Source organism: Lissotriton helveticus, chromosome 1_1 (assembly GCF_964261635.1).
Source record: "Lissotriton helveticus chromosome 1_1, aLisHel1.1, whole genome shotgun sequence".
NCBI lineage: Eukaryota > Metazoa > Chordata > Amphibia > Caudata > Salamandridae > Lissotriton > Lissotriton helveticus.
Genome location: NC_136057.1, coordinates 1,175,484,648 through 1,175,500,573, shown reverse-complemented (window position 1 = coordinate 1,175,500,573; position 15,926 = coordinate 1,175,484,648). Strand labels below are relative to the sequence as shown.

Here is a 15,926-nt window from a genome sequence, read left to right as displayed (position 1 = left end):
CCTGGGTAATATTCCTTTGGAAGATATTTGTAGAGCAGCCACATGGTCTACACCACATACATTTACTAAACATTACTGTGTAGATGTGCACTCCAAACAGCAGGCAGCTGTAGGACAGGCTGTTCTTAAGACACTTTTTCAGACTTCTGCAGCTGGCACAGGCGGCCGCCGTTAATGGAGGGACTGCTATGTATTCTATGCTATAGATATGAATTCAGCAGCCCACATGCCTCGAACTGAATATGCTACTTACCAGTATGCATCTGTTCTTGGCATGTAGGGCTGCTGACATTCATATCGCCCGCCCTCCTCCCCGGCGCCTGTAGCGGCTGCAGACTTTCTTGCATTTACTCTTAGGCATGGCCATCGCTTACACTATTGCACTCCATCTTTGCCACAATGGCTAAAAACAATCTGAGGATGGAGTCGATGCCCATGCGCACTGTAGTCCCGGGGAGGAGCCACCTATCTCGTGATACTTCGAAGACTCTTCCAGGACAACAATGTGCAATCATCCGGACCCAACACTAGGCGGCGATCTATGCTATAGATATGAATGTCAGCAGCCCTACATGCCAAGAACAGATGCATACTGGTAAGTAGCATATTCATTTGCCTTACTATTTCTCTGATTTGTCCTAAGTGTGTTTTAAGATTCTCTACGTATTCAGGTAGAGGTCGGGTTCGATCTGGCTCGGCCTCCCAGGCCTCCTGAGCCATATCCAACAGGGTCCTGGGTGCCCTCCCATACAGGAGTACGTAAGGGGAGTAACCAGTACTACTTTGGACTTTACATCGGATTGCAAATAGGGCCAAGGGCAGCATTTCTTCCCATCGACGGCTCTCCAATCCTAGTAATTTCTTGAGGGTGGTTTTTAGGGTGGCATTATACCAATCCACCAGCCCGTCGGTCTGGGGGTGGTAAGCAGAGGTCCTTATCTGTTTGATGCCAAGGTGGGATCATACCTGGCGCATAAGGGAGGAGACAAAAGGAGTACCCTGGTCAGTCAATATCTCACGGGGAAAACCTACCCGGGTGAAGATGGAGACGAGAGCTTTAGCAATGTTCTGAGTGGTTGGTTGGCGTAAGGGGACGGCCTCAGGAAAACGGGTGGCGTAGTCTACGAGGACAAGAGCATACCTACACCCGCTCTTTGAGGGTAACATGGGGCATATAAGGTCCATCCCTACCATACTGAAGGGGATATCGATGAGAGGGAGGGGTTGGAGGGGTACTTTGGGGGGCCGGTACCGACTGTTCTTCTGGCACACAGGGCATTCACGGCAGTATTGACTAACTTGTTTATACACACCAGGCCAGTAGAACTTTTCAAAATGGTCTGTCCCGTTTTATCATCCCCGAAATGACCCCCTCATAAATGGCTATGAGCCAGGAACAGTACTTTGTCACGAAAGGGACCGGGAACGAGTAGCTGAGGGGGTTGCTGGGGTCCGCCTTTCCTGTATAGGGGACCGTTCTTTTTGATGAAATAAGGACTTACTTGCAGTGGGTCTTCATTCTCCAAGGCACGCCCCCATGCGTCCTGTAATATGGGGTCTTCTTGTTGGGCGGCTCGATACTAAGCATGGGCGGATTTTGCGAATTGGCAATCTGCGAAATTGCGTATTTACGGATTCGCAATCCGCAAAATCCGCGAACTCTCGCGAATTTTGCGGATTCCTTTTTTTTTTGTGTACGCAAGTGTTTCTGCCATTTCGCAAGGGTTTTTTACCAGTTCGCAAACGCGAACTTACTTGTCGGGTAGCAACGGTCGCGAACATGTTGTTTCTACGTCTGGTTCATCACAGCACCCTCTGTTTCACCACTGCCACCCTCTGTTTCACCACTGCCACCCTCTGTTTCACCACTGCCACCCTCTGGCTCACCCATGCCACCCTCTGGCTCACCCATGCCACCCTCTGGCTCACCCATGCCACCCTCTAGTTCATCACTGTAGATTATGGGTGGAAAAGCACACCTGCCCTGCCTCAACTGACATGAATGAATTAGGGGCTGATTAATGTGTCACTGAATTTGAACTTCCAGGCTGGCACCTGCTTCCTTATCTGTAATTGCTTTCTGGTGCAGTGTAATTTTTTTAACAGGACCTTTGTGGTATACTTGTAGCTATTCTCTGAGCCTGCTGTGAGGGTCAGAGCAGGGTCATAGAATAGTTGCAAGTAGGCAACTGAACTCTGAAGGGGCCCCAGAGGAAGCACTACAAGGAATGGTTACTAATGATAAGATTGAACTTTGGCACCTGCTGAGTGCTTTCAGTTTTGCAAAAATCCAAATATCCAGAAGCATCCACAAAAAGTAATCCTTCCAGGCCCTACAGGGAATGGTTACTAATGATACGATTGAACTTTTGCACCTGCTGAGTGCTTTCAGTTTTGCAAAAATCCAAATATCCAGCAGCATCCACAAAAAGTATTCCTTCCAGGTCAAGATCCAAATCAAAGTGACCAGCACATGAAGAAAGCACTGGGAGGAGCCTGATGGACAGGAACAGGAAGTTGGAGACTGTGGGGCACTTCCTCTCTCAAGCCCCCCTCCCCCCCCAAAATGGACTCCTTGCAAAAAAAAAAGTGCAGGCAAATGTCAACCCGAGTTATTCTGATAAAAATCATAATTTTCAAGGTTTATGCTGCCTGCTGGTGGATTTCTTGTGCGAAATTGCAAATTTTGCAATCTCGCAATTGCGAGATTGTCGCTGCTCGCCGCATCTACGTGTTCGCAAGTGTTTACTCCCGCGAAATTGTATAGTATTCTAGTTGGCAAGTGCGACCAAGCAAAAAAATCCGCTTCGCACGGATTTACGGATTTTCGGCAAGTTCGTGAGAGTTTGCGGATTGCGAATTTACCAAAAATCCGCAAAATCCGCGAGCGGAACGGATTTTACGCTCATGCTTACTCGATACTCCCGCTCGGTTTCCCACGGATGGTTCAACTGGACAGGATAAGCTGTGGTGTGTGTCCTCTTCTCTTGGCCCCTGGACTTCGGAGTTTTGGTTGTTGGCTCTACGGGGGGAGGGTTTCGAGAAAAGGGAGCTTCGGCCCACCACCTCTCTAAGGAGTCCGTAGCGTCTTGTAGCAGATGGGGGAGACCGCTGTAGTCACTACCTAGGATGACTTGTTCCGGTAGGTTGGGCACCAGCCCCACTGTAAGCGGGCTTCCTTCATCCGTGGGGTGTTGTACTCGGACCCTGGCGGTGGGATATCTCTTCCTGTCACCGTGTACACATTGGATGTCCACTGTACCGGTCACAGGCCCAATAGGGGTTGGCTTCTCCTGGGGTCTCAGGACGCTTTGCCGGCAGCCTGAGTCGGCGAGGGCCATCATTGGGTGGCCGTCGATCTTCACTTGACAACGGAAAGGAGGAGGGCTGGCATCCGTGGTGAGGCAAACATAGTTCCTGGCAAGCCCTACCTCCATGGGATCTTCCTTCTGCGGGCAAAAGCGGGCAATATGTCCATGCCCTCCAGTGGTAGCACTGTGGTCCGAGAGGACTTGGTCGAGGCAAGACCGGGAAGGGAAACAAGGGAACAGGTTCTGGTTTTCGGGGCACGACGGGCCTTTGGGCCCGGGGGTGGCTTCCATGGGGTATACGGGGAGGATGTTCGTCCTTCTTCTGGAATTCTTGTGCTCTGCTGTAAGCGCTAGCTATTTCAACGTCGCTGTCCAGTGTCAAGCGGGCGTGTTGTCTCACCCATTTCTGGGTAGCGGGATGGCGAGAGGCCAGGAATTGCTCCAAATAGATCTTGGACAGCATGTCCTCCTTTGAGGCCGTGGCAGGCTTCAACCAGCGGTTGGCCAGATCCTGGATGCGGAAAGATAAAGCCCGGGGCGTCTCCTGGGGTCCTTCCCGGGCTTGCCTCAGTCGAACCCTATACGTCGTCTCATCGATCCCTTGACGTTCCAGGATACAGGTCTTTATGTCCTGGTAGGGCGTTTGTACGTTGGCCTGTTGGTATGCCGCCTGCAGTTCGCCTGTTAGCAGAGGTCCCAAGTAGTGTCCCCAGCGATCGGCCGGCCAGGAAGCTGCTTGTGCCAGGCGTTCGAAGTTTGCAAAGAAGAAATCCGGGTCTTCTCCCGGGACGTACTTTTGTAGGACTACAGAGGGAAGAGAGGCCGTTGGTCGCTGCTGTCCCACGACGTCGGCTAGCCTCCCGAGGGCCTGATCCTGAACGGCGCCCTGATCCTTTAGGACGACATGTAGCTGGCCACGATCGTCTTCAGCCGTCTGAGGAAGCGTTCCATCATCTTCCCTAGTAGCTCCTGACTTTCTGCCAGCTGTTTAACCGCGGCCTCCATGCTTCCGGTATATCCCACTTCTGACATCAAGTGTGAAGTAGGGGTATGGGCGGACCGGAATAACAGGCGTGGAGGCCGGATGTATTGCGCTATTTTTAGCTGTTTTTATTGTTCTGTACCAGGGTAGGTAAGAGGGATTGTAAGGAGGTGAGACTGGTTGCCTTGAAGTCTTTTCTCGGGACGCAGGCGGAACAAGATTGCTCTCCACTGGGTTGGCCGTCTGGGTGAGGAGGTCTTCGGGTTGGCTTCTGGTCCACGGACGGGATCCGGTTTCGCCTTGGAGGGGGAATGAGAGAGAGAGAACAGGGCGGTTAGTCCTTTTTGTGTTGGACCGGCGGAGTACTACCGCCAACACCCGGGGTGTGATGGGGCCAAAGAGAACGTGAGGGCGAGGATGGTAAGGGAGGGCTCAGAGAAGGGGGAAAAAGAGAGGGAAAGGGGAAGAGCGTGCTGAAGTGAGGGAGGAGTGTAGGGGCTATGTTACACAGGACTAGGTGAAATGAAATGAAATGAAAAATTGCACTTGTATAGCGCGTAACTACCCGGAGGCCTCGCAGCGCTACTGTGAAGTGAAATGGCTAAGAATTATATACAGTGCAGATGTGGTCTATCAGTGGGAGATACTATGTACAGCTATTCTACAACTATGTACAGGGAGACACGGAGAAAAGATAAGTGTACTCATGTGCCCCGCCGCAACGTTCCAGCGAGTTGCGGCCGCTCTCCAGCAACCTCCTGAGGACTCCACCAATCTTCGGTCCAGACGTCGTCCTCCTCGTCTCCGCTCCTCGCAATCCTTCCACTCCGGTTCTCCGCACGCTGTCTCCTGCCACGAGTCCGCCGCCTTGAACGCTCTCCTCTCTTCGGCGTCGGCTTTTCTGTGTGTCGGGCCGGTGATGGGGGCGGGACTTCCGGGGTCACAGGAGATCGCTTCCAGTTTGTTGCGCGACCCCACTGGTTGCACTGCTTCCTGTAGGGAAAGAGAGAGAGGAGTAGTCCTGGTCGACAGGGACGCGGGAGGGACGGGATCAGAGGCCATGGAATCTATGCTCTGACGCCTCCCTGTTGAGGTGAGAGGCGCTCCCCTTCCACATCCTCCTTCCCCCAATAAACAGTGACTTACCTACACTCCCCGATCATTTAACACATGTCGGGCGAAAGTTCAACAATTTCCCCTCCTTTGGCAATCCATAACATCAGACAAATGGGTGTTAGACATTATCCGACATGGTTATTAGCTGGAGCTCACAGGCAATCCTCCCAATATTTCCACCTCGCACTCACAAACTCTCATCAGAGCACCAACAGCTCATCACACAGGAGGTATACGCTCTTTTAGCAAAAGGAGCCATAGAACCAGTTCTGTTGCAGTACTAAGGTACAGGGGTTTACTCTCTGCACTTTATATTCCTCAAAAAGGATGGCTCCTTAATACCAATTTTGGATCTAAGAACGTTATATCTATACATCGGAACATTTGGTTACGCTTCAACGAGTACTTCCACTTCTACAGCAAGTGATTTTATGTCCACACTGGACTTAAAAGATGCATATTTTCACATTCTGGTTCACCCAAGCACAACTCAAATATCTCAGATTTGTGATAGCAGGAAAACACTGTCAGTTCAAAGTACTCCCATTCGGAGTAACTACTGCTCCCAGAGTATTCCCAAAATGTTTAGCAGTGGTGGCAGTACATCTCGGAACACAACAGATTAATGTCTTCTCATACCTAGATGACTGGCTCATCAAAGCCAGCACACACCAAAAGTGTTTACAACACACTTGGGCATTAAATCTACTCCACCACTTTGGATTTACAGTCAATGCACAGAAGTCTCATCTTCAATCTTCACAAATTCAATCCTATCTGGAAGCGACTTTAAACAGAATGCAAAATATTCAAACTCTGCTACTACAGTTTCAGACCAATCAATACTTAGCAGTCAGAACTTTCGTGCAACTGTTAGGAAGGATGGCATCATGCATTCCGAACCAGATGACCACACGCCTGACTAGACGCCGATACTTTTCTGCGGCTTTCACTTTCTGTCTTGAACTATCAAAATTGGAACCATTCATGTCATGGGACCATGACTATTGTCGTTCCGTGAAATTACCTGAACTTCTATGTGTGAAGATTTACGACAAACTTTGTTCTATAAAGAAACTTGATAAGCCCTGAAGAAGTCCAGTCACGGACGAAACGCGTTGGCTATTGATTTTAATCATTATTGTGAATAAAGAAACCTTTTCAAAAGTGAAGAACTTGACTTTGAAATTCTTGTGCTATTTATTTGAAAGTTAAGTTTCTTGGCTTTCGATCATTGGGACCTAGGGGATTGTGTCCCAGACCATCTGCACCTTCATATCGATAAACTCTTAGGATTTTACAACCAGTGCGGGCAGAGTAGCCTTAATAACCTTTTTTTGCTGTGATTATTGAACATGCATTGCAATAGTGCCTCATGCAAGGTTACACATGCGTCATCTACAACAGTGTTAAGCACGTCAATGGAATCAGTCTCACGGTCAATTTGTAAACCGCTCACCCATTGATCTCTGCAGTGGTGGAACTCTCAAAACTTAGCAAAAGAGCAGTTCTTCATCAACCCTGTTCTATAGACCGTGCTAACAGCATACACATCTCTCTCACAGGTTGGGCTGCCCATTTTCATAATTCAAGGTCAATGGCAGCGGTTCCCAAACTGGGGTCCCTGGACCCCTAGGGGTCTGTGACACATTCCCAGGGGATCCCCAGGCAGTAGTAAAAGCAACAATAAAAGCATCAAGATAACTCCGGTGATTAATGTACTTGCTGGAGAGAAAGATGGGAGTTTTGTCTATTGCAGTTTTGACTCCTCTAAGGAGGTGCAGAGGGTTAATCTGCCTGCTGCAAAGAACATGTACCATACAGTTACAGCTTTTGTCACAGAGCTTCTGTTGTTACTGTGCTGTTCATAAGTTACAATCGTAAACTAGCACAGTGAGCTATGAACTGCAGTGAAAGAGCTGCATTCAAACTGCATGGTACAAGGTAGTAAGTTATGTTTTCTCTGTCTTTCATTATCCTGATGCTGCTAGTAAAGGTTTATTTGGGTAGAATAAATTCTTATTATTAACGTCATGTTCTGAATCCTGAGTTTGTGCTTCTCCAGACCAAGCACTATTAAAAAAAATGCTTACAGGTATAGATGACATAAATCTCACACCTTAAAGTCACCTTTGCCTTATGTAATCATTTCTATGCACTGATTTGCACATGTATGATTCATTGTCTCTGCCCTACACTGGTATGAGAGATGCTATGAACCAAATGCAATAAATGTGACAGAGGAGCGATGGTGAGCTAAGAGGCACTAATGGAGGGTGATAGTGAGGAAATCATTGAGGAGCCCCAACAAAAGATCATTGTATCCTGCTACACAGTAAGGTCATCATTTACTATGCTTTAAAAGCTAATACAATTCAATATATAATGACAAATGTATGTGAAATGCAAAAAAAATTCCAAACTTTTTTGGGGGGGTGACAGCCTCCCAAAGCTCCCTTTGTAGTGGTCAGGCTCACTCGCTACACTTGGTGCGCACAGTGGAAGGACTGTTCTGACAACATTTGCAGGGCTGCCTTGTGTTTCCAGTATGGCCCTGGCTGAAGCAGGAGCCTCATACCGCAAAATAAAAGCAAACATTGAAAAAAGTTAGTCGTTCACTCCTGAGGACCCCCGTTGCTTCACTACTGGAATCCGGGCACCCCCAAGCAATTTGTATGATTTAAATCTCTAATATTAAAACTGTAATTCGAAATGAAATGAAACACACACTTGTGCACTTCAAACAAAGATTAGAATTGAATAACTAAACTTTTTTGTATTTTCATATTAAAAATATTTGCAAAAATTGAAAAATCCTAATGGGAAGGTTGGTGCTGTATCTCGCGACTAACTTTTAATTGTTTGGTTTTATTTTGCAGCCTGAGGCTCATGCTCCTGCCAAGGCTGGACTGGAAACCTAAAGCTGCTCTGGCAAATGTTGTCAGAGCAGTCCCTGTACAGTACACACCAAGTGCAGCTAGTGAGCCTGACCTCTATAAAGGGGGCGTTGGGGAGCTCTCGCCCAAGAAAAGTTGGGGGCAAATGGTGCATTTTACAACACATTTGTCATTATATATTAAATTATATCAGCTTTTAAAGAATAGTAAACAAAGACCTTACTATGCACCAGGATACAACAATCTTTTGTCAATCTTCAATTATTGACATTCTCCAAAGATTCCCTCACTACTACCCTCCTACAGTGCCTCTTGTCTCTCCATAGCCCCACTGTCACATGTATTTAATTTGTTTTTTAGCACCTCTCATACCTCTGTAGGGTGTCGGAGCACTTTACATCACACACATGGACAATTATTCATGTGTGTAAATCAGTGAATAGAAAATGTTACATAAGGCAAAGGGGACTTCAAGGTGTAGGATTTGCATATCATCCATACTGGTAGGCATTTTTTAAGTATGCTTGGTTTGCCGAAGCACAAACTCAGGATTCAGACCATAACACAGGGGTTATCATTGACTTTAATAGTAAGGATTTATCTCTACCCAAACAAACCTTTTTAGCAGCATCGGGGTAATGAAAGACTGGGAAAAAGCATTACTTACTAACTTGTACTATGCAGTTTGCATGCAGCTATTTGATGGCAGTTCATAGCTCACTGTGCTAGACTAAAATTGGAACTTGTGAATTGCACAATAACAAAATAATCTGTGGCAAAAGCAGGAACCCACTGTGCCATGCACAAAACAAAATACTGTTTAATAAAAAATGTCTGGTAGACATTCTTTGCAGCATGCATATTAACCACCAGTGCTTCCTAAGATGAGTCAAAGCTGCCACTGGACAAAACCTCCATCTCTCTACAGCAGGTACATTAATCACCGGCGTTATCTTGACACTGGACCCCAGTTTAGGAACCACTGATCTAGAGCTTCTAGCTGTGTATCTAGCACTGAAAGCTTTTCATTCTCGCCTCATGGGGAAAGTTGTCCTAGTCTGCACTGACAATATGACCGATATGTACGGTGTACAAAAACAGGGGGTGGGACACATTCACTGCAACTGGCACACTTCTCTCAGACCATTTGGCGTTGGGCAATTCATCACATTGTTCACTCCTGGGAGGTGCTCTGCCAGAAGATGAACTATCAAATTTCTGACCTCCTCCACAGAATGCGGCAACAAAGACACGAGTGGGAACGTCATCCCCAAGTTCTCCTTCCACACTTTCAACAAATAGATCTGTTTGCCACAGTGGACAACTCAAAATACCCAAACTTCGCCTCCAGGTTCCCACGCCCTCTATCCAAAGGCAATGCCCAATGAATGAATTGGTCAGGGATATTTGCCTATGCTTCTCAGTCTCTCCCTCTCCTTCCATTTCTGATTCGGAAGCTCAGGCCAATATCCCTCACACTGATTCTAGTGGCTCCCACGTGGGCCAATCAACCTTGGTTCACATCACTCTTTGAACTATCAGTAGTTCCACATCAAAAGCTGCATCTTCATTCCAGCCTTCTCACACAGAACCATGGAGAAGGCAAACATCCTAATCCCAAGGAGCTCAATCTAGTGATTTGACTCCTGAAGTCATAGAGTTTGGTCATCTAAACTTGCCACCAGAGTGTATGACTATTCTTAAGGAAGCAAGAAAGCATACTAACAGAGCGTGTTGGGCTGCAATATGGGAATAATGTGTTCTATATCGTATCAACAGCAATATTGATTCACTAGATGCCTCTATTCAAAATAAAATGTGTTACCTTTTGCATCTACAGCATGCTGGTCTAACGTACACCTCCATTCGATTGCATCTTGTAGCAATAGCCGCATATTTGCATAACAGGCAACATCTATCTTTGTTCAAAGTTCCAGGAATTAAAGCTTTTATGGAGGGCCTCAAAAGAGTAATACAACCCAGGGTACCTCCTCCACCAGTTTGGAATCTAAACATTGTGCTTGCACGGCTCATGGGGCCACCTTTTGAGCCATTACACAACTGTCTGTTAGTTTCTTTCATGGAAAGTTGCCTTCCTCATTGCGATCACTTCATTGAGGAGAGCTGGTGAGCTACAAGCATTAACCTTAGAAGAACCCTTCTTTCAACTTCATAAAGTTAGAGTAGTTCTTCGTACCAACCCAAAATTCCTTCCCAACATGGTTTCTACTTTTCATATCAACCGATCAGTTGTTACCTGTGTTCTTTCCTAAACCTGATTCGGTAGCATAAATAGCTCTTCATACTCTTGATGTCAGAAGAGCTTTATTGTACTATTATATTGAAAGGACAGGGGATTCTCGTAAGGCAAAACAACCGTTTGCTGCATTTGCTACACCTCACTAAGGCAATCCGATCTCTAAATCAGGTATTGCAAGGTGGATTGGTAAATGCATTCAAAACTGCTATGCGAAAGCTAAAAGAACTTGATCTATAACTCCTAGAGCATACTTCACTCGTAAAATAAGAGCGTCTATGGCCTTTTTTAGGTAACATCCTTATAGCTGACATTTGTAAAGCAGCAACATGGTCCACACCACACACCTTTACCAAACACTACTGTGTGGATGTGTTAGCACGTCAACAAGTCAATGTAGGGCAAGCAGTGCAAAAGACACTTTTTCAAGCAACATCTACCTGTTAGTCACCGCTTTGGGAGAATACTGCTAAATAGTCTAAGCAAAGCATGTGTATCTGCAGCACACATACCTCGAACCGATTATGCTACTTACCCAGTAACCATGTGTTCTGGCTTGCTTGCCTGAGCTATCTTGGTTGAACATTCGTAATCAGCTGCAGAGTGTATGTGTTTGCAGCCTGTAGCCTGGAAGCCTGGCAGAAAAAACTAATTTTAGTTGCCAGTTTTTATCGGTGTGGATTTACCATTCTGCTAGTCCAGTACAGTTGTTAATCTAGCCCACAGAGGGGCTCTAAGCAGTCATGAAGTGGTATTTTTAGGGTCGTAATGCCCTGTTAATCTGTGAACACCAACAGACTTGCATGTTTAAGGGTATTCACCAACTCCCTCCAGTCTCAGCACATTGGAAAAGGTTGAAAGTTTATTGATGAAAAAAGCAAAATGTTTTTCATGATGTTGAAAGATAGTGTATTTGCATTTGCGAAGCAGTTTGTTGCACAAGTATAAATATATGTGTACCTATTTGCTAATGAGAAAATAGTTATCACAATAGTTTGCTGATGGAATGGTTTCAGGCCTACTTCGATGAACTTGTGAATTGCTGAAAGCCATGTACAGCTGGGTCTGACTCCAGGTGTAAACCCATCTCCTTGCAGTCTACCTCGAGGCCTTAGGGCCAGGTGTTTTTTGACCTTTCCTTTTCCTTCACCCTTGATGGTTTCAGGTCAGGGCTTGCCTGGTGGTGTTTGATGCAGGCTTGCAGAGGGTGTGGCATCTCCTTGCAGTCTGCCTCGAGGCCTTAGGGTCAGGTGTTCTTTGACCTTCCCTTTTCCTTCACCCTTGAGGGTTTCAGGTCAGGGCTTGCCTGGTGGTGTTGGATGCAGGCTTGCCGAGGGTGTGGCCTATCCAGTCCAGCATTTTGTCATGATTTGTTAAAGCACAGGGAGTTGTGAAGTGTGCTGCCATAGGTTGTTGTTGCTAGTGTTTGGGCAGCAGATTTGAAGGATTTTCATCAGACAAGTGTTGATAAAGGTCTGGACTTTGTTGGTAGTGGTCAATGTTGTCCTCCAAGTTTCTGCTCCATACAGAAGGACTGGTTTTATGTTGGTGTTAAAAAGTATTATCTTGGTCTACAGTGTAGCTCCAGATCTTTAGCTGAATGAAGGCAGTCCTTGCTTTGCCCATTCTTGCCTTGAAGTCTGTGTCAAACTGCTTGCTTGTGACTTTGCCTGGGGAGCTGAAGGCCTCAACCTCTTCCAGTGCATTGCTTGCAAAAGTGACTGCAGTTGTGCGGGGTGTGTTGTCCTTCAGGATCTTGTTTTTTTCCTGTTAATTTTTAGGCTATGTTTTACTGATGTAGCTGCCACATTGTCTGTCTGCTCCTGCAGCTGCTGATAGGGAATGGGTGAGTATGGCAAGGTCTCCAAAGTCAAGGTCGTCAAGCTGCATCCAAGGTGTCCACAGGATCCTATTTCTTCTCTCTGCTGTGGACATCTTCATGATCAAGTCTGTGTCCAGCAGGAAGAGAAAAGGCTAGATCGAATAACCCTGGCGGACTCCGGTCCTCACTTTGGAAGGCTTCTGCAAGTTGCCCTCCATGGACTTTCTTGCAGGTCACTCCCTCATAAGAATTCCTGATGTTTCTTATGAGTTTATGTGGCACACAATAGTGGCAGAAGAGTTTCCAAAAGGTCTCTGTCCATGCTTTTGAATACCTTCTCAAAGTCTAAATTGAAATAGAGGGGGGCAGTTCCAGTCCATTGACTGATCGATTATGATGCACAGTATTGCATTGTGGTCTGTGCAGGATCTATCTTTGTGGAAGCCAGCTTTCTGATCTCGCTACTGAGTGTCGACTTGTTCCTTTAGTCTGTTCAGGAGGACTCTGTTTAACACTTTGCTTGGGATTGATACTCTGTGGTTTGTATAGTTACTCAGGTCACCTTTCTTATGGATCTTGTTGATATCTGTCCTGGAAGGAGATATCCCTCCTTCCAGTCTGATGGCACCTTCTCTTCCCTGGTCCTTCGAAACATGGGGTAGAACATGTCTATTGATGTTTCAATGTCTGTTCTCAGGACCTGCTTCCTTCCTGCATTTCTTTAGCTGGTCTGCTGTAGTTGATTGGCAAGTCCTTGTCGTCTGGCTGTATGTCTGGTGGAGAATGTGGCACAGGTTGATTCAGCAGTTCTTCAAAGTGCTCTACCCATCTTTGTTGTTGGCCTTCGTAACACATGATTTCTGGGGGTTGGACAAGGCAGACTCCACTCTCCATATTTCTGATGCACCATAACGTCTACTCACACTACTATAAAGTGACTGTTATGTCTGTAGAAATCATTATATGAAAAACAAGTATTTAATACTTCATATTTCTGAAAGCACTTGTCTTTTTCAACTTTATCCTTACTTTTAAGACTTTAAGCAAAATCTCTCTACAAGTGTACAACACTGCGTATTGCTGCATATTGTTCTCTCTTCCTATTTGCTGCATATTGTTCTCTCTTCCTATTTCCTTATGCATTTAGTTTGTAATATTTTAAGTAATAATGCAAATGTGCCTAGTCTTTCCTAAAATGAAATGCTACAAACTAAATGTCTGTATTTGCAGGATCACCAGATGAAAACAGCAAGCAAAGTCAAGCCATAAAAGATCTTCTGGAAGCCATCTATCCAAAAGCGGACAAAGAAGAATATGTAATTAACCTAGAACCCATTGAGACTAACCCAAATGCAGTGTTTCAGCATGTTAATAGTGCCAGCATTCCAGACAAAAGCAATGAGAGAAGCAAAACTCCTGAACAGGCAGAAGTTCAAGTGCAAGAACCTACAACAGAGCAAGTACCTTCACCTCCTCAAGCAGAGGTTTTAGAGCCCCTACCTTCTGAGCCTATAAAACAAGATACATCAGCCACACCCTCTGATAAACTACCTATAGTATTCAAATCTTTCTTGGAAACATCCAAGGTTCCTGGTACTCTTCACCAGTTTACTTGTGGACTGTGTACTAAAGAATTTAATTCTAGACGGGGTATCCGCCGTCATGTGAGAAGACTACACAAAAAGAAGTATGAAGAAATGAAGAGGTGTGTTGAGATGAAAGCGAAAAAAAAATTGACCTCTCCAAAGATTAGTAAGAAGTTAATCTATAAAACACCAACTACCACTTGCCATGAATGTAAAAAGACCTTTGCAACAAAAGCAAACGTGAGGAGGCATATTGATGAAGTTCATAAAGGCCACAGAAGAGATGCTGGCCTTCCTGCGGAAATACCTGCAAAGCCTCAGAAGCCCATACACACAGAGACTGTTTTGCCCAAAAAAACTGTGAAAACTGGGACTGTGAAAAAGGATTCTTCAAAGGATTCGTCCACATTACTTGCATCTAAATGCCCCCATTGCAGAAGGAAGTACAGTACGCAAGTTCTGTTAAAAAAACATATGCAAGTAGTTCACAAGACCATTCTGAAAGCAGTAGACCCTCAGCGACCAAAAAGACGCTATAATACTGCCAAAAAATCAGAAGTAAAGGTTGAAGTCCCTGAACCAGTAAAACCTATAGTATCCTTGCCACTCACTGTTGTGCATTCACCACAAAACGAATTAAAGGGGGCGAATCATGTAAATGAGAACACTAGCACACAAGCTATGCAGAAATGTAAAATAAAAATGGATTCTGAAATTGCCAAATCACCTGGCTCCTCTGCAACACATGGCGAGCAAAGGTTGAGGAAACCAAAATTGTCTGCAGGGTTTGACTTTAAGCAACTTTACTGTAAAGTATGTAAGCGCCAGTTTACCTCGAAGCAAAACTTGCAAAAGCACATTGATTTACATACAGATGGAAATACAATTTTTGTTAAATTCTACAGATGTCCAATCTGTACCTATGATACACGTCGCAAAAGAGATGTAATACGGCATATAACGGTTGTACATAAAAAGACGTCTCGTTCACTCGCAAAGATAACTTCTAATTTGGAAAGCAGAGCAGTTAAAAAACCTATAGAGTTTGTTCTTAATAAAGAAGATGGCACAGAGCTCAATGATAGTGAAGAGAATGAGATTGCTACAATACAGGGTACTCCCCCTGTCTCACCAATTACAAAGATTGAAAGTGCCGATGTTGGCATTGAGGTTAAAGTGACTAAAAATTTTACGCTTCTTAGGTGCAATAAATGTGGGAAAGCGTTTGCCAAAAAGACTGATCTGGAGCAACATAAAAGAGCCCACAAGTATAATGCATCTAGTTCTCCTGATGAAATTAAGAGCAGAAGTACAAGGTCTAAAACATTTGTCTGGCTATAAGCAAATTGTTTAGATTTTTATTTTCTACTATTTGTCGGCAGATGGTGATGTACTTAAAAGAAGCTGATTTCATGAATGGCTTCTACCTCGGCCAGTTACTGGATAAAATCTTTATAGAGGAATATGTTCAGCATATCGCCTACTGAATTGTATGTATGAACTTGAAGAAAAACAAAATGTTTGCGCCAAGTGTATTCCGTTAGTGTTTTAAACTTGTTTTTTAAAAAAAACTGTTTTTGGCGTACATATTTTTGAAGTAGGAATTGTAAATGTTTTATTTTGAAAAATGTTATTCCTGGAACTGTGTTTCAGTGTACTAATTCAAACATTTGAATAGATGATTATGGAAGTACTAATCTGAATGTCAAAACAATAAATGTAGAAAATGGGTAACTTGTACCGATAAGTAATTGAAGCAAATCAGTTTCAGGCATGGTTAAGTTGGTTCCCATTGACAAAAAGCTAACTTGCTAATCCTAAGCAGTGGCATTTTATTACTCCACTCCCACAAAAGTTTGAATTTCTATGACTTTACTCTTGTTGTTTCACTTGCTCTGTTAACAGAAGTAATCATTAAGCTAGAAAAGCATCTCCTTTTTTATTGCTGAAAGGAA

At 44.9% G+C, this 15,926-nt stretch overlaps 1 protein-coding gene across 3 annotated transcripts in view; it reads left to right on the top strand.

Moving 5' to 3' along the window:
- The window catches only part of ZNF800 (zinc finger protein 800), a 230,245-nt gene extending 214,534 nt beyond the window's left edge, over window positions 1-15,711 (top strand). For 2 of the 3 annotated variants that reach the window (XM_078679098.1, XM_078679100.1), the window contains exon 6: window positions 13,616-15,711. In XM_078679098.1, the coding sequence (XP_078535224.1) occupies window positions 13,616-15,312 (1,697 nt within the window). In that variant the 3' untranslated portion in view covers window positions 15,313-15,711. The remainder of the gene's footprint in view (window positions 1-13,615) is intronic. The other variant, XM_078679099.1, reaches the window with a different exon arrangement.
- Window positions 15,712-15,926: the final 215 nt, after the last annotated feature.